The sequence below is a fragment of the Falco punctatus genome (assembly GCF_963210335.1).
Source record: "Falco punctatus genome assembly, chromosome: 1".
Lineage (NCBI taxonomy): Eukaryota > Metazoa > Chordata > Aves > Falconiformes > Falconidae > Falco > Falco punctatus.
Genome location: NC_137580.1, coordinates 119,601,765 through 119,619,293, shown reverse-complemented (window position 1 = coordinate 119,619,293; position 17,529 = coordinate 119,601,765). Strand labels below are relative to the sequence as shown.

The 17,529-nt window shown below is 53.8% G+C and overlaps 2 protein-coding genes across 2 annotated transcripts; both read right to left on the bottom strand.

Annotated features, from left to right (window-relative positions):
- Positions 1-40: 40 nt before the first annotated feature.
- Positions 41-6,537, bottom strand: MIF4GD (MIF4G domain containing). The gene is made up of 6 exons (XM_080376952.1): positions 6,414-6,537; positions 4,298-4,434; positions 3,437-3,546; positions 2,984-3,139; positions 2,149-2,241; positions 41-1,005 (listed from the first exon to the last, which is right to left on the bottom strand). Exons 2-6 carry the CDS (start codon positions 4,377-4,379, stop codon positions 778-780), a joined length of 669 nt encoding a protein of 222 aa, XP_080233078.1. The 5' UTR covers positions 4,380-4,434; positions 6,414-6,537; the 3' UTR covers positions 41-777.
- Positions 6,538-7,493: 956 nt separating this feature from the next.
- SLC25A19 (solute carrier family 25 member 19) lies at positions 7,494-17,415 on the bottom strand. Its single transcript, XM_080376878.1, has 6 exons — positions 15,916-17,415; positions 15,293-15,448; positions 14,360-14,530; positions 13,192-13,375; positions 11,893-12,023; positions 7,494-11,332 (listed from the first exon to the last, which is right to left on the bottom strand). Exons 1-6 carry the CDS (start codon positions 16,039-16,041, stop codon positions 11,132-11,134), a joined length of 969 nt encoding a protein of 322 aa, XP_080233004.1. The 5' UTR covers positions 16,042-17,415; the 3' UTR covers positions 7,494-11,131.
- Positions 17,416-17,529: the final 114 nt, after the last annotated feature.

The window sequence follows — 17,529 nt, the reverse complement described above, 5'->3', positions numbered from 1 at the left end:
TTGTTCATAGCAGCTGCATAGACAAAAAGCAGGGCATGTGTCCGTGGAAAGCTTTTATTAGAAAAAAATTCTTCGATAGACTATTTTGTTTCCTTTCTTCCTCTCCCGTTCTTATAAGAAACATACTGTAGTTGAAACCTGCTAAATTCTGAAAAAACATGACAGTTATTGTATAAAACTTACAAAAGCTGTTCCTAGCTACATCTGCTCAGGGAACTGTCCTGCTGCAGGCTGCCCTGTGACAGGTATCTGTGGCTAGTGTCCCGTGGGGGAGGCTGTGTGTGTGCAGGTGCAGCCGGTGTGCTGGAAGGACTCTGGGAAAAACAGCCCTTGGTCAAGCTGTTTGTGAGGCCACCGTGTTTTCTGGGACTTGTCCCAGAGAAGCAGGTACCACCTGAGCTGTGAAAGATTCCCCTGCTGGCTCTCAGGCAACCCAAAATGTTCTCAGCCTAAACTATGCTTTTTTTAACACACATGAAAAATGCTGGTTCGAGTGAGAAGCATACCTTGCCCTTTGCTGGCAGCAGCGCAATATTAGACAAAATCAGTGGGAGAACTTGTGGGTTAAATGCACCTGCCCTCCCCACCTCTCCAAACCTCCCAAGTCAGGCTAGCAGGGCTGCAGCCTGACTGTTAAGTGCCCAGAGGCTCTAGACAATATAAATCCTATTTACAGGAAGTGCTAGAAAAACATGAACGTGAAAAGAAATTCAAACTTGGTATGAAGCTTGCTGGTGAAAGTGCTGGGGCCGTCTCTCCCCCTCTGCTGCAGAGAGGTTAATCCGTCACTTCGCTGTAATAGTATTTCTGGGCAGCGTCTGTCATCTTCCAGTCGGCGGCCCGAAACTCGATGATCTCCAGCAGCAGGAGCTGGGACAGGGAGCTGAGCCCCTCCTGCAGAAGGAAGCCGTCTCGGAGGAGGGAGAAGAGCTCATCCATCCGCTGGGAGTTCATCTTCTCCAGCTGCTCACCGATGCGATGGAGCTGGAGGACCAAGCAGTCCACCTTCAGAAGGAAGAGAAGATGGCTGAGTATAAAGGAACGGAGAGCTCCAGCACATCTCTGTGGAGGTCCCCATCAGTGACTTATGGACCAACTCATCTAGTTCCCTCTGTTCTGGAGTTCCAAAAGGCAACAGTCCTGCTTCGCCCAAGTCGCTGTGATCCAGGAGGCAGGAGAAGCTGAATGTCTCGTCTGCCAAAACCACTGGAAAAGCACATCCAGAACTCCCCGTCTCTCAGATAAAATTGCCAGAAAAATTCACCCACAACATGCAGAACAACGTTAATTTCCTGCGAGATGTCCAAGAGATGACGGGAAGGCTGAAGCCGAGGCCAGAGCAAGGAGGTGCCTCCGAGAACAGAGGGAAGTGGTTGGAACATGCACTAAAGCTCTTAGGAAGTCTGGGGCTTCGCAGGAAACGGGCACTAACTAGGTCTGTGGAGAAGAGGGGAAAGTTGATGGGCTGCAGGGGTGGAAGGGTTGTGCTAAGATGGGAAAAATCCTTGAAGGACCCATCCAAGGGCCCCTACAGGTACAGGACCCCCTTGCCCGAGGGGCTACTCAGCCATGCCCATGCAGGCGTGTGTAGCTCCAACTCCAGCAGAGCCGCCTTCAGCCTCCTGGGCTCCAGCAGAGCCTTCTCCAGCCTCCTGGGATCTGGCACAGCACCAGTGCCCCGGGCCCAGGCAGGTGAGCAGCAGCTACACAAAGCATGGCACAGCAGGTCCCGGGAGCCACCGCGGGGACACAGAGCCACTCTGCACACCTATGGTCACTGCATCACAGCTGCGGTGGCTCGGCAGATCCGTGTGACAGCTGCTTTTCCAGATGTCTGGCAACCAGGGCTGCTGGAAAAGCAGCTGGGTGGGGGGAGAGCAGTCATCTACCAGACGGTCCCTGCTTCCAGGGACAGCTGGGCTGATTCTCCCAATCACTGGGAGAAAAGCTGCCCCGAGGGAGGACGTGCAGCCTGGCCCAGGGAGTCACCCCCAGCACCTCCATCCTGCCTCCCTCGAGGCTGCAAACCCTCCTGCCCGGGGGTCCTGGGGAGGCAGCTGTCCCTGCTCTGCACCCTCCCCGGGTTGTCCTTTTGGCCAGTCCTTGGCAGGACAGCGGGCACAGCCGTGCCCTTTTCCCTGCACTCACCTCCTCCTCCTTCCGCAGGCTGTCGGGCTGTGCCAGCCGGAACAGGCAGTCGTAGACGGGGTTCACCAGAGCCATCATGGGCATGTTGTTCACCTGCGAGGAGGCAGAGCCATCAGCAGCCTGGGGCCAGGGAGGGAGGAGCCTGCAGCTATTTTAAATAGTTGTTCCCTTGCTGCTTTTCAAAGGACGAGGATGCAGAAATTAGCTGTGCTGCCAAATGCCGTATTGGTGGGATTTACATAGGAGACCAGACGTTCAAGCCTCCAGGAGCCAGAGCAACTGAACAAATGATCTAAAACCCATCTATTTTTAAATGTAAGCAGGTAGTCATGGGAAATACACTTGTTGCAACAGCATTTCTCCTGCCTGCAGCTCTACTTGCATCACTTTTACATCTACTTGAAGCAGGCACCCAAGTATACGCGCTGTAGTGACGGCCTGCAGAAAAACTGTCAGTACCTGGGCTAGAAATGATGTCAGCACCCACGGGTGCCCCCTGAGGACCTCACAGCAACTAAACTGGTTCAGTCTGGGGCATCTGGGAGGAGGCAAATCAGGGGATTTCAAACACCAGGTACAAAATAAGGCAGCTCGGACTTTGTGATTGTTCCCAGAGACGGCTCTGCCTCTCCAAGCTGGTTCGCTTGCCTTCAGGTAGCACCAGCCCCACAGCATCCTCAGGCTGAGGACCAGCTCTGGCCCCCACTGCCAAGCCACAGCCCCGGGGCTCCACACCACACCCCTCCAACACCCCTGCCCTGGCATCTTTGGGTGCCCAGGCCCTGCTGGCACCCCTAGGCAGCAGCAGCCAGGTGCTCCTGCTCCAGCTCCTTACCCTCAGGTAGTCGAAGATGTTGCAGATGAACGTGACGTAGCAGATCCATGCCTGGAGTGAGCGGGTGCGCAGCTCCTCCCTGTCCTTGAACTCCTGCTGCAGCCGGTTCAGCAGGCTCCTCCGGAAGATGCTCTGGCCGACTTGTTTGCTCTCTGCCTACGAGCCCACAAAAGCAGGATGGAAGGATGAGATGGTGTGAGAGGAGCAGGGGGATGCTGCTGCTTCCGTGATGCAGGACCACGCAGATACCCTCCTGTGATTGCCCAGAGAGGCAGGAAAGCTGCAGGTGACCACCTGCACTCACCGGCTGCGTGCCTGGGTGCTGCCACCGCAGAAGAGGGCAGCTGGCTGAGGGGTCAGGGGGGGGGGGGGGGGCGAAGCCCCTCCTGGCCCAGCCTCGGGACAACCCACACAGCTCAAGTGTTTCGCTGTTTGGGCACGAGGAGCTCTCACCTGAATGATGGTGTAGCAGATGCGCCCTGCCTCCTTGCTGAACACACAATCTTTCAGGGACTGGTCCACTATAATATTGGCCACTTTCTCCAGGTCCACGTTGCTGGGGTCTGCAGAGAGGAGAAACGCTGTCAGGACCCAGCGCCCCTTGTGCCCTGCTTGCTTTGGGGTACCTGGAAAGCAACCAAGATCAGCGCGGGGCCTGGTACAACCATGTTATGTGGTGCAAAACCTCATGCTCACTCCCACATCGAGTCACAGCCCCTCTTGCACACCGGCTGCTTTGGAGATAGCATCTCCAGCAGTGCATGGTCCTCCCAGGCTGGAGACAGGCACCATGATGGGAAACTGATGGAGGAAAGCAGATGATATGGGAAGCAAGAAGCTGATCTGAATCTGAAATCTCAGCGCTGCTTCCAAGCTGGGTTAGTGGGAGCCAGCTGTGCAAACTGCCTTTGGATAGAAGTGGGACTGAGCAGGAGCTGGGGGCTGGGAGGACCTGGCGGTGGGAAGGGGCAGGGCACAGGAGCCAGGCACTGGGGAGCAGCGAGAGGCCAGGCCTGGGCAGAAATGCTGGGTCAGAGCAGGAGAGGAGGGTACCCCAAAATCAGAGAAAACCCCAACGATGAGCACCAGGAGCCAGGTTTGAACAGCTGCACCATTAAACTTTGGGGAGGAGGTGAGAGGGGGCAAGAAGGCGCAGGGAGCGAAGACCTTCCCAGAGAAGATTCACCAGCAGGACCCAGTCAGAGATGAACAGCGTTTATGAAAGAGCTTTTTCCACTTAGCAGTTGGCGTTCCTTAAAGCGGTGCAGGCACTCAGCTGTGCACGGCAGAGGAGCTAGGAAAAAGCCTGCTGACCTTTGAGGGCTGTTTTCAGCAGCTTCTGAGTCTCTGTGTCGAATGACTGTATTTTATACTCTTCTTTGCCTGTTTCCCCCATGACTGGCTTCCTCCAAGGGCAAGAATCTGGGCAACGGATGGGCTAGTGACAGTCCCTGGGGAAAGAGCACACAGAGCTTAGTTGGACAGAGAGGCAGAGCTTCACCCAGCCGCCTGGCAAATCCCACCTGGTGCTGGAGCACAGGCTGTTATCCTGACAGCCCCGCACCCCAAGGAAACGCCTCTGTTAGCCCCGCACCCAGCTCTGGCCCTAGATCTGAGCAAAGCCTCACTCCCACATTTTTTCAAGTTCCTACTAGGCTATGACAGGACTTCATCTTCAGAGCCTTGAGGTTTTTCTGATATGAAAAATGCGTTGCAGCCTATTGATCTGCAGGTTCAAAGTGGACAGCTCACCAAGGCAGCCCCAAAATACACCTGTCTCGCCTCAGAAGGCTTCCCCGTGGCTGTATCACAGGGAAGCAGATGCAGGAGCACCCCATGCAGCTGCTCCCTTGTGCCTTTGAAACACCAGTTCAGCTGGCTTCACCCAAAAACCTGGGAAGAATCAAAGCCGGCACCTAAGCATCCAATGCACATTTGGCAGGGTGAGCAGAGCACCTCTCCTGCGCTGGAGCCAGGCTCCCTCCGCTCCCAGCGGGACACAGCGAGCTCTACAGCCAAATCCCCGACAGCTCCCAACTCATCCCCCCGCAACCAAGCACAGCCCTCTGCAGTACCAACGGTGCTCCTAAATAATCTCTAGATTTGTTTCGTTTTCTTCTGCTTCGTGATACAGTGAAGACAGCAAGAGGGTACGCACGCACGGCACAGAGGAAGGAAGGGTTTTTGACACGCGCACGAGATGATCTGCTGGATGCAAAATGCTGGGCTGGCCAGACCCACAGCACCAACAGGGGAAGGCAGCCGGCCAAATGAGTTTTGCCAGCTCATCGAAATTCCTCGGCCATTACTCACCCTCTCTGCAAAGAGGTCCCTGCCCAGATTAAAGCCGAAGAGCCCATGGCCCTTTAGAGTAGGACATGTCCCACAGGCGGCCCGACCCCTCCGACACACCACTTGCCCACGTAGTGGCCCAGAGCAGAGTGTGGATCTCACTGGTGGGTCCAGGTTCTGCCTCCTCGCCCACCTCTGCTAGGCTCAGGGCCCCCCTTCTGTCGGGGGGCACAACCCGCTGCCCTTGCAGCTGAAGCTCCCACCCGCGCAGGGTTACCTGCCCCAGACCCGCACAGAGGTTTCCCAGGTGGGTTCAGCAGGCGCCCTCCGTGCCATGCCTGTTGGCCAACGATTCCTACCCCACCTCGCCTCCTGCATCGCCTCTCTGCATCCGCGCTCACGCCATCCTGCGCTGCTGGCGGAGCAGCCCGTTGTGCCAGCAGCATTGCAGCGCCCAGGGAACCAGGTGGGAGCTCAGCACCGCACCCAGCGAGGCAGAAAGTGCCCGAGCCCGTCTGGCAGCGTTCCTGCCGCCACCGCCCAGCACCTCGCCGCAGCATCCTTCCCCCCACTTCGGACTGCTGTGGCAAGCCACCCTGCCCAGAGCAAGCCACGATGGGCCAGTGTGGGCCCAGTCCAGCCTCATCTGCACCAGGGATCCTGCCGCTGCCCGGGCCACCTCGCCCGAAGGGCTGGTGGCCATAGGTGTCACTGGGCACTGCAATGCCTATGGGTACTGGCTGCCCCTCTGCCAGCGCTCCCCACCAGACCAGCCGTGCTGGGCACTGGTGCGGCGTGGCTGGAATGTCCCCGGTCTGCCGGGGCCCGGCCGGGGCCGTGTGCCGGGGCCACGCTGCGGGGCTCACACCGGGCGCGACGGGCCGGCCAGCACGGGGAGGGGGACGGGAGCAGCCCGGTCTCCTCTGCCCCCCCCGGCCAGGGGCACTCCGGGCCGCCCGGCACCCCTAGCTCCGAGCCCCCCGGGACCCCCCCGCCGCCCCAGCCCCGCGGGCGGCACAAGCCGAAGAGCCCCCCAGGACGGAGGGAGCGGCGGATCCCGGGGAACCCGCCCCCGCCCTCCCCCCCCAGCGCCGCCGGGCAGGGCCGGGCAGGGGGCGCCGCCGCCAGCCCCACCGACCTGCCGGCCGCCCCCGCTGGCTGCTCTACCCGCCGGGACATCGCCGCCCCGGCCCCGCTCGCTCCCGGCGCGGCCCCGGTTTCCTCTTAGGTCATTTCCTCGGCCGAGCCGGGGGAGGGGAGGGCCGGGCCGGGGGAGGGCCGAGCCGAGCCGGGCCGGGCCGGGCGAGCAGCGGCAGCGCCCCCGCCTGCGAGCGCCGGCCCACGGCGGCGCCCCCGGCCCCAGCACTGACCCCTCGGGGCCGGCCCCGCCCGGGGCTCCCCCCGACCCCAGCACTGACCCCTCGGGGCCGGTCCCGCCCGGGGCTCCCCCCGATGCAGGTCGCTGCCGCCCCCCGCCCGGCCGGGCAGGCACCACAAAACGCAGGAGAAAAAGCGGGTGAGGAAGGGGGTCTCGCAGCGCACAGCTCGCTGCAGCAGGGGCCCGGCGGGGCGCAGCCGCTTCCCGATCTCCCTCCAAGCTCGCGGCCATCCCACAGGGAAGACCCCCGGGGGGCGAAGCCTGCGCAGCACAGGGCCGCCCGGCTGCCGGGGCAGAGCAGCAGGAAGGTGGAACGCGCAGGTTGGGGACATTTTCTGCAGCGCTGTGGCCTGCAGAGACACTTGCCCGAACGCCTCCAGCACGGCTGTGTGGCTCAGCACCAGCTGGCTCCACCAGCCCCTCCGGGCACAGCGCCGGGACCGCCCGGTCACCTGCAGCGAAATAGCTGAAGATCTCAGCTCCAAGATCTCAAAACGCAGCAGACACAACCCCCCCGGCCGATCCCCCTCGGTGCGGTTCTCAGCAGCGATGCCCAGAGCATCGCTCTGCATGGCAGAAGGGCTGGGGCACTTCTGCCTGCTGCTGCGGTTTGAGATCTTGGAGTGCAGGTGGCTGTTTCGCTGCAGGTGACTTTGAGAGCTGCGTAAAATTCACGAGGAGCACCTAGAAGCCAGCGACTAGAAGGGATAAACCCACTGGCTCCTGCCACCCCACACTCTGGGCCCTGATCACCCTCCCTGGGGAAGGACATGGCAGTCTGGGGGGTCCCGTGGAGTGTATGGACCAGGAAGAAAGGAATAAACAACCTGCAGCGAGACATGAACATAATAAAATATTTAATGTACCTTTTCTCAAAAGTAGGCCCGCGTTGTGCGCATTGTGCTCAGATGCTTTCGGACGACAGCAGCCACAAATATCCACTCAGGCAGCACAGCAAAACGCCCCAGAGAATTACATTTCTACATCACAGGAGAAACTTAAACCCAAATTCAATACAATGCATTCCAAGTCTGACTGTAAAACATTCATTTCTTGTCAAAAAGGCGGCTGCGCAGCTCTGGATGAGCACCCTGAGAACAGGATTGTCCTGGGAACCCGGGGAGCCAGCCGGCGCTGGAGGCAACAGCGTGCTCACCGCAGGACTCGTGCGTGAATGCTTTCTGGTCCGAGGCCAGCTACGAGCGATGGTGGATCCCCTGACAACCCCGGCGCACCTCGCCTCGAGCGCTTTGCCTGCTACGGTGCTTCTGGACCTTCCGATTTTAAAAGGCACTAGAAGAAAACACAGTTGCTGAGCAGCTTGTGAGGTGAATTTTGAGCAACACAAATCCCCGCTGATAGGATTACATCAGAGTGAAATCTCAGCCATCCCAACGGGCAAAATCCGGTGCAGCCTCAGTGAGTTGCTCACCATGTTCAGTCACTTGAAACTGAAGTGACACGCACGGTTTCCGAGAGCAAATCTGTCCCGACATATGGGAGAACAAGGCACCTACAGATCTCTCCCATCTCCCGTTCCTTCAGTTCTAGGAAATCAGCTTCAAACGGTGTGCGTTCTTCCAGAGCAGCATCACAGATAAGACCTGTTCTCCCAGTGCTTTGCACTAAACCAGTCTCATTCCCAAAGAGAAAACAATATTCCCGTGACAGTCCTTTCCCAGCTGCAACTCCCAGTTCCCAAGGTGCACGTGGGAAATCCACGAGACAGATGGCACCGACCGGGGTGAATGATGACGTGCCCGTTAGGTGCAACTCCTAGTACTGTATAGCTGAGCTTGTCACTCCTTTCTCCTTCCCTCCCTAGAAGCCCAGATGCCTTTACGGGCCTGTAACATTTCCACCTGACAGCACAATCAACCAGGCTCTGGGCCAAAGCCCTCCAGCCAGTCTCTCTTCCAAAGCCTGGGCCAGACTGGCACAACTTAAACCCTGACTTTGCCACTATTGGGTAGAGGCGAGCTTATTTAATGCAGAGTGGAGGCAAAATCTATCCCAGAGAGAAGCTGCTCTATCCTCTCCATTGCTGCCCTCTCTGCAGAGCAGCCAAGCCGCCTGCCTGCGTCACCTCGAGCTCCACAGCACACTCCAGGGACACCATCTTTGCAGAGCACAGTGTTTTCTGTTCTTTATTGTTTACCCCTGTGACAACCAAGGCAACACACCCTCTCTTCCAGTGGTAGCAGTACCCGCTGCTGAGTTCCTCACCAGTTTCTCCCTATTTTGTGCAATTTAACGGCAGCGCTTTGACATACAGTGGAGAATAAGAGTCTTGTGATGTTTACACAGGATGGATGAGTCCTGATTGCCTATGGAAGCCCAGGCCAGCACAATAAATCTTCTGCTGTGGCTAGTCCTGTCCCTGCTAACCAGGGCAGCATTCCTCTCTACAAAGACAGTAACAATCCTGACCTGTTTGTGTCTGTTTCAAAATGAGGTATTTCTCTCCCTCAGGAGGATGTCACAAGGCTAAGTTCATTACTGGTTATGAAGTCTTTCCGATTAACAATAGATGAACAACAAACAAAGGCAAAAATATTGTTAAGAAGATCTGGGGGGGGAATCTCAGAAGAGCCTGGAAAATGCCAACAGGATTGAGGGACTCTGAGAAACTTTTTTGCATTTTCTCCTCTCAGCAAAACTGCACATGTTGAGAGTACACGCAGCTAACACTCCCTCTTCGAGGCTCATGTATCAGCCTCCTGCCTGAACGCTGCTCAGGGAATTTAATTTTTACGTAGCTCTCAAAGTCACCTGCAGTGAAACAGCCACTTGCACTCAAAGATCTCAAACCACAGCAGACACAAAGTTATTTGGCCCGGGCTCGCAAGGAATCACTCTGGATAGCTCAGCCACCAGTGAAACAGCTGCTCTTTAAAAAAACAGCCTCTCACAATAGTTCAGGATAAGTAAGCAATGCTGATACGCTCAAAAACGCCAGGAAAAGTTGCGTCAACAGAATGGAATTGGTCACGCTGGAATCTGGCCAGACCATTGGGATTAACACCCTGAATACTGCCAAGAAAGTGATGAAAAGCTCTGCATTAAGAGAAGAATCATCAAACCATCCTCTAAACAGTTGCAGTGCTCTGCCCTACCCACCACTCGCCAGATGACTAACGTGCCTCTGTATCACAGTCACTCTCTTCCTCGGAAATCTGCCTTCCACACACTGGTCCAACCACACCCTGCTCATCTTGAAAAAACAGAATAAAAGAGGAGGAAGAAAGTAATTTTCCTCTTTTCCCCGTTACATAAATCAGAGCTGTTGGTTGGTTGGGTTGGGTTTCTTTTAACCCTTCGTAAAACCTTTGAAACCAGAGAAAAACACTTCTCCATCTCTAATGCAATCGTCCTTTACTTGTCAAACACCATGCTAAACCAACCAATTCCGATGTGATGTTCAGTCCTCTCACTTAAGCTAATCTTGTCAATACATTTTCATCTGTTAGCACCACTGTAGGACTGAGGTTCAGAAATGTTTTGAGGCCACTACATAAATACTTGCTAGAAACATTCAAAGGTGGCATTAAAACAAAACAAAACATTTACTAGTTTCCACAGGACTTTTCTTTCGTTATTACAACTTAGATTAAATATTTCTAAAACTCTGTACAGTATTTTACTCACTGCATTGAAGCAAAGAACGTGAAGTAAAAACTGGGCTTGTGCGTTGAAACCCCTTAAGAGTGGGGTTCTTAATCTGCAGCTCTGCTGAGGCAATGCAAAACCCTAAGAGATGCATGGCAAGACATGCAGGAAGAGAAATGGGCACTTGGGATACAATCAAGCTCACCAGAGTTAAAGGAAAAGTGAGTTTGGGTCAGCACGATCCATCAGAAGATTCTGTGTTTATGGTGGCTGAGAATGCACAGCCAGCAAGTGGTAATTGTGAAGCAGCTGCTGGCAACAAAGAAAAGGAAAACTGAGGTTCTGTGCGTGCTAAAGACGTTTGAACTGACTTCACAACAGCAGGACAGAGCTACCTGTGCAACACCAAGAAAAGAATATCGTGCAAACAGCAGGCCATAAAGCAAGGAAATAAAGCCGTGTGGATGCAGCAGTAGGAGGTGGTACGTTGGTTAAGCAGCACTAGCTAGGCCAGGATCCTGCTCTGTGATCCAGGGCAAGCACAGGAATTCATCAACTTTATCGGGTGCCTTTTCACAGCACAGTCTCTGCTAGGTAGTGGTCTGCTGGGTTCCCCCCCTCTCCCCATCAAATATGTGCTGATATAAGAGGAGACAGAGGAAAAAAGTGCTCAGCTGAACAGCTTTCAGCACAGCAGTTCAAGTGTCTTCAGCAGAACTGCAGTCGCCTTCTCCTTCTGCTTGGTCCCAGGAAGTGATTTCCTACAGGCTGGTGGACTCTCGGAGCTCTGACATATCCAGCATGACAAAGCAAAGCTGGCAGTTCCCCCTCCTCCAGGAGAACACCAGGTAGCCACACACCGGCCCCTTTCAGCCTTCCTTCCTCACAGCGCTATCAGTGCTCTTCAGGGCACACAGGAGGCTGCAGAACAGCTCATACCAAAAGAAGACAAGGCCAGTAGAGACAGCAGCCTTCAGCAAGCTGGGCGAAAGGCCCTTAAAGAATCCACCTGGGCCCTCCTCTCGCATGATCTGCCTTATGCAGTCCATGAGACCCCTATACATCCGCACCTGGGGGAGAAAAGGAAAAAAGGTTAAATAAGAAAACTGGAAAAGAACACAGAGATCCCCAGACAGGATGTTCTGGTACGTAAGACATGTGCTGAACACTTAGTGCCCGTTCCTCGTGTCAAAATATTAATTGCAGAAAAGGATCCTGACAGCCAGGTGATTTCAGCATAAAGCTAGTGTCACCCTCTGCTAGTCATTTGGTCCTGAATCAGAAATACCAAGCTGCAACTAGAAAAGTAAAGTAAATTGAAACCCCTTTGCCTGCCTAACTCATCCCCTGCTCCAAGACAGCCAACCTGATGGAGACAGCTGAGAAGGCAGAGCACAGGTAAGTTGGACAAGGCCATAAAATCAACGCAGTATATTCATGCAGCTATTCCCATTATTAAGCGAGACCAATGCTCAGCTCCCAGAAGTTCCCCGGGAGCTCCCAATCCAAATACGAACAGAACAGGCACCACCAGTGAATCACCACTGCATTCGGGTGCAATGGACTGGCTCTGGATTGTCTCCATGAAAATTCATCCTCATGAAAATCAGTCAACTGCAACACCTCTCACCTGCCCAAAGGCTGCCCGGGCCTGCTCAAAGCCACCCACTTGCAGTCGCTTTTTGAACAGGTCAAAAGGGTAAGTGAGGGTTTTGCTGATGAGTCCAGCGCAGCTGCCACAAACAAGGTTTTTAATGTTGCCTGAGAAGCAGAAAGGGGAGAGGATAGCGGGGAGGGTAAAAAGAGGATTAGCAAGGAGTTCTGATTAAAGATCTCAATCAGAGGTAAGTTAAAAGTTACTTTTTACAAGAAACCGAAAAGGTCCTTTAAAGTTACATCACCTCTTCTGCATAGTTTGGGCCACAGAACTTCAATCTGTATTTTCTGCATCGGGCTTACCGTGTCTGTTGGCACCAGAGCATAACAGCTCATCTGGTTCATTACCCTGATTTATGTTTTTGCTCTGCCAAGTGGCATTGCACAAAAAACCCCAGTCACCAGAGAACCTGCTGCTAGTGGATGGAAAATTTTCATGCCCCTCAGTAAAAGCTCAGTCACTGGAAATCTTGCGCTCCTGATTGCTCAAACTGATTTATTCTGGATTGGACTAAGTCACAAGTTAACGCTGCCTGATGATTTCAGAGGCTCATAGGAAATGAGCTTTGTGATATTAGACTTTCTCCTGACAAATGTGAGTTCCCAGCAAAAAACCACCATCAGTCCCTGACATCTAAGAATAAATATGCAGACATGATATTGAAAATTCTAGTTCCTCTGCTGAAGAAATTCTATTGAGGAACAAAACCACACTGATGCTGCACACACTCTCTCTCTCAGAGAGGCACTAGTATCTAGAACTGTCAAGGTGACAGGCCACATCAGGATGAGGTTCTCTTATAATGGAGCTAGAAATCAACATAAAAATATCAAATCAAGACCTTGGCAGTTTTAAATTAGGCTAAATGAATCCTCTTCTGTAACAGCTGTGCTGGAATCTGCAGGCAGATTTCCTGAGGAAATCCAAGAGTCCTGTCCCCACAACACTAATGAAACAGACTATGCCAGCATTGTCTTCCCATGGTATCGGTAACGTCACACAGCTCAAGAAAGAGCACCCTGGCCTATGACACTTTCCCATCCATCCACAGTTCCATTATGGTTATTCCATAACAGGAGTTGTTTGCAAGCTTCACTGTACTTTTGCAACATCTGTGCAGGGGTAAGAATGAGAGATGGGAAACCGAGACACTTTTCGGGTGTTGCATCAAAAAGGGTGATAGGACAGAAAACCGAGCTTCGGTCAATCTCCCAAAGTAGCATTCATCCTCTCTTTCTCTCCAGATCACAGATATCACTGTCATGTGCTTACCTCCTTTCTTTCCTTCAGCTGGAATCACCCATTCAGAAAACTGTTGCAGGATGTTGTAGAAAGAGAACTGGAGACCGGCATATGGGAAGATGGCAATGATTGTGGGGGTCAAACCTCTATAGAAAGTCCGAGGCCCTTCTGTCTGGTACATCGTCACCACGGCATGGCGAACGTTGCGATAGACCTAGACAATACAGAAGAGGCTGAGTAGTGAAACAGGCTTAAAAACAGCAAACCAAAGGTCAGGTTATTTCCCAGTAATGAGGACAGGAATTTCCTGCTGCCCAAAATACAACCGACTGATTTTCAGCACAAAGCCATGAACAATGTGATTTTGCACATCTTCACACAGTATTCTCAGCTAAGCCCTTGTGACTCTTATAAGTACACTGACAACGTAAACCTACCTCTGAGCCACAAGAGATTAATTGAAGAATGATCATTTACTCTGTACTGAAAAGCCTGGGCTGCCATAGTATCCCACATCCAAGCTGTGCTTCTGAGGGGAAGAAATGAGGCACAGAGCCAAGACCACTTGCATCACAGACACAATTATTTATTTTTCTTTTAGCAGCTCTGCTTGCTCTTGCAACAGAATTCATACAATATATAGGGATTCTACTGCATGCTAAGTCAAAAACCAGAAACAGCTCTGATACAAACCCATGTAAGTCCAGTTATTACAGACCTAATTAGTATGGAGACCAATTCTTGCATAAATAAGAACATGAAACATGGGTGAAAGGTGACTGGTTTCAAGCATATCCCCATCATTACCTAAACACAACTCTGTGCAAGTGGAAAGTTTCAAAAAGACAATGTTCAACAGACTGGGGAGTGTATTCTATACACCAACATTATCCTAATATATTTGGCATCACAACAGCTAAAATAAAAATTGAGTTATCCTGTTAAGGGCAGTTTCTGCTTTCTGGATCACTTGTCAGGAGTCAGGAGCAATCAGGAGCAGCAAAACATAATTAAGAAAGCTGTGTAAACAGCATAGAGGGTAACTTGGCAATAGTACAAACAGTGCCCAGTAACAGCCCCCGCTCCTTTACACTAACCCATAGAGTGCTACATACTTTTCAAACTCCCTGTATTCATACACGTGAAATATTACTACTGCTATGGATGATAATTCTAAAGATTGACCTCTAAGCCATACCTTCGGCTCACCCTGAGCAGCAAAGCGAGTGCGTAATGTGTCAACAGGCTGAACTGCAACAGTGGCTGTGCAAGCAGCCAGTCCACCGCAGACGAAGTGCACAAAGGAATCGCGGGCGTTGTATGAGGTGACGTTGTGCACCAGTTTTGTCAAGCTTTCAAACGCCATGAACTTGCAGAAACAAACATACACAAGTCAAGGAATCTCCCGCTCCTCTCTCGTTTCACCAAAAGAGCTCCACCCACTGCTTGTAATCACCCCCCTCCTCCCTCTGTCCTTCAAAAGTCCTCCCCAACTTGCAACCTGTTAGAACATGTGCTCAAATACCCTGTAAAAATCACTAAGCTGCCTGAGGAACGTGTGGGATATTCCGATCTCTGACACTTCTGCTAAATCTTGTGTTTAGAATAATGAAAAACTCATTTTAATGCTCTACGTACCCTGAAGAGTATTTGCTATATCAGATATACTGTCCATTACTCTGTCAACCTGGTGCTCACAAAATACGCTGTTAATGTTTACAATTTAAGCATAACAATGCTGTGTAAAACACCATCATCGGCTTCATTGATTTTTTTCCTAACAAACTGTCAGGGCGACAGCATGAACAAAAGCAAATAAACTACACAGGCTTGGCACATGAACAGCTAAGCCAAGTGTCAGGAGCAAACAGGGCCTGTCTATAACACCAGATACAGACACAACTCAGTTTACTCTAGCTGTGCTCCAGGCTGGCCAGGCAGGATGTTCAGCAAGCTCAGGAATATCAACTTAGGAATTATACAACTACACATCTTTGAAACTGGAGCCAGTTTGCATCAGTACAGCGTAAACCTGGTCCTTCCCGCACCTGCCCATGCAGCCAGGTCGAAGAGGAACAAAGCAGAGTCCTACATATGTACGCTTTGCCCAGATGGTGTCTGGTCACCTTACCTGAACAGCTCCGTAGCCAACTGAAAGGAGCTGAGCAGGAATATGGCCCTTCCAGAAGGCTACCAACCCCTCCTCCTGGAAGATGCGCTGTACAGCTTGCAAGATGCCATGATACTTTGCCTGGGGGTTTCTTGGGGACAACTGCTCGATCTGAAGCTGGAGGAAAACAGAGAAAATATTTTCAATTCCACATCACATTTCAATAAGGTTCAAGTATCCAGTTGAGGACTTCACAACCCTGCCAGCCCACCGCTGCTAAGATGGGACGTTCTGCCTTCCCATAGGATCGTATATAGAACTGACTAGGATGTTATTTATGCAGGGCTTTAAAATAAAACCAGACGTGCAACACAAAGGAAGTCAGTAGGGATGATGGTGAAATTCAGTTATTTCCGCTCAGAGAGAGGAGAATGTTCAGAAAAACAAACTGAAAACCATCAGATGCCGTTCTAGCACGTGTGAGGTTACACAAATCGAGGCACCAGGCACATGCTGCCCTGCGTGTGGTGCAGGTGAGAGCGGATTGAGTGCTATGGCTGCACAGGTGACCGATGCACCCAGGGCAAGCTCAGCCCTAACACGCCATCACCCCATCCCCAACGCGCCATCAGGAAGGCCGATACCTGGAAGCGGATCTTGATGACATCCAAAGGACTGATGAGGACCCGAGTGACCAAGCCCGATGCTGATCCTGCCACAGCTGCTTCCACCGTGGAGACGCACCTGGCCTCAGGGTCATAGCCGACCATGCCTGCCCGGTGTCCCCGCCGCCTGGGGACAGCGAGGCCCGCTCGGCCAGGAGGCGCCTTCCCACCCCCTCACCTCACAGCCCGCCCCGCCATCCCGAGCCCCCTCACACGCCGCCCCCCGCAGCAGCCTCCCCTCTCCCCGCGGGCCCCACGGCGGGCACCGAGGGAGAATACGGAGCCCAAGGCCGGGCGGAGCGGCCGGCTGCCCGCGGCCCAGGGCAGCGGAGCGGTGCGGAGCAGCGCGGGGAGCTCCCCGCCTCAGGGCCGCCTCAGCCTCCCGCCGGGCCCGCACCGCGCCTGCGCGCCGCGGGGCACGCCGGGAGTTGTAGTCCCGCCGCCCCGCCCTGCGCCTTCCGGCATGGCGGGCACGGGCACGGCTCGCCGCTGGGCCGGGCCGGGCCGGGCGGCGCTAACGCGGGCGGGGGTTCGGCTTTGGGGCGGGGGTCGGCTCTTCCTGCAGCCCGCCAGCGGCTGTGCTGAGCCGGGCAGCGCCCGTAAGGCCACAGGTTGCTCGGCCCCCGGGCCTTGGCCGCAGCACCCAGCGGCTGCCATCCCTCTGCGGAGCGCCAGCGAGGAGCCCCCAGCCCTGCGCGGGCACCCAGCCACCCTGGCGAGCGGCTCCCTCACCGCCTCACAAACAAGCCCAGCGCCCTCGCTGGCACAAATGAAAAATCACCAACCACAGGAATATCCAGGCGCTTCTGAGCAACCACAAAGCCCTTGCCTACATCTGTGTTTGAGGATAATGACTAAGAGCAACTGTTAATCAACAACCCAAACCCTCCCCTGGGCCTTTGCCTCTCGTGTATTAAACCAGGCGACAACATCCACAGGCATTTCCCTGACAGAAGCGGAGCTGGGGAGCTGCAGAGCCAAGGGCTCCAGCCAGGCACCCTGCAGGTGTGCCCGCACCCCTCCCTGGCACGGCTCAGCACCTCTCCTTCTTCAGGTGACACAAGTGACAGCGACCTGCGAGGCACTGACCAAGCAGAACACAAGATCCTGCGACCACCCGAGCCATGGCTGCTGTGCTGGCACCACCCACACACCCATCTCCTCTCTCCTTCAGCACAATGCTCCAGAAATATATTGCTCTCCATCACTGGCTCCTTACAACCTAATGGTCTGTACCACAGAGGCACTTGGGCCGTTCAATAAAAAGCTTAGAAAAAAGCAAGAGAAGAAATAGTGAAGTGCCACCCTCCTCTTCACCTGGTAGATCCACGCCCTTCAATCCTGGAGGCGCCACCATCATGCCCTCTCCACCTCCTTGCTGTTCACCATGGCACACGTGCCAAGTGACACGGCGCTCTGTTGGCTTGGAAGAAGAATGAGTTCTGCCAAGCATGCTGAGGTTGAACTATGATGCCAGCCTGAGCACTTCGGACCAAAGCGCGCTTTTTACAGCTTTTCTCTCCCATAGCAATTTAATATCCTATAAATTAGCTCGCTCTGTCGTATTTTGGTCAGTTAACTGAAATAACAGAC

Excerpts from the sequence above, each read along its gene's own strand:
- MIF4GD (XM_080376952.1), bottom strand. The coding sequence starts at position 4,379 with ATGGGGGAAACAGGCAAAGAAGAGTATAAAATACAGTCATTCGACACA. Across the intron at positions 2,242-2,983 it reads ACATCTTCGACTACCTGAGG|GTGAACAACATGCCCATGAT; the intron begins GTAAGGAGCTGG and ends GCCTCCTCGCAG. Across the intron at positions 1,006-2,148 it reads GCCTGCGGAAGGAGGAGGAG|GTGGACTGCTTGGTCCTCCA; the intron begins GTGAGTGCAGGG and ends TTCCTTCTGAAG.
- SLC25A19 (XM_080376878.1), bottom strand. The coding sequence starts at position 16,041 with ATGGTCGGCTATGACCCTGAGGCCAGGTGCGTCTCCACGGTGGAAGCA. Across the intron at positions 15,449-15,915 it reads TCATCAAGATCCGCTTCCAG|CTTCAGATCGAGCAGTTGTC; the intron begins GTATCGGCCTTC and ends GTTTTCCTCCAG. Across the intron at positions 12,024-13,191 it reads AGCTGAAGGAAAGAAAGGAG|GCAACATTAAAAACCTTGTT; the intron begins GTAAGCACATGA and ends TCTGCTTCTCAG.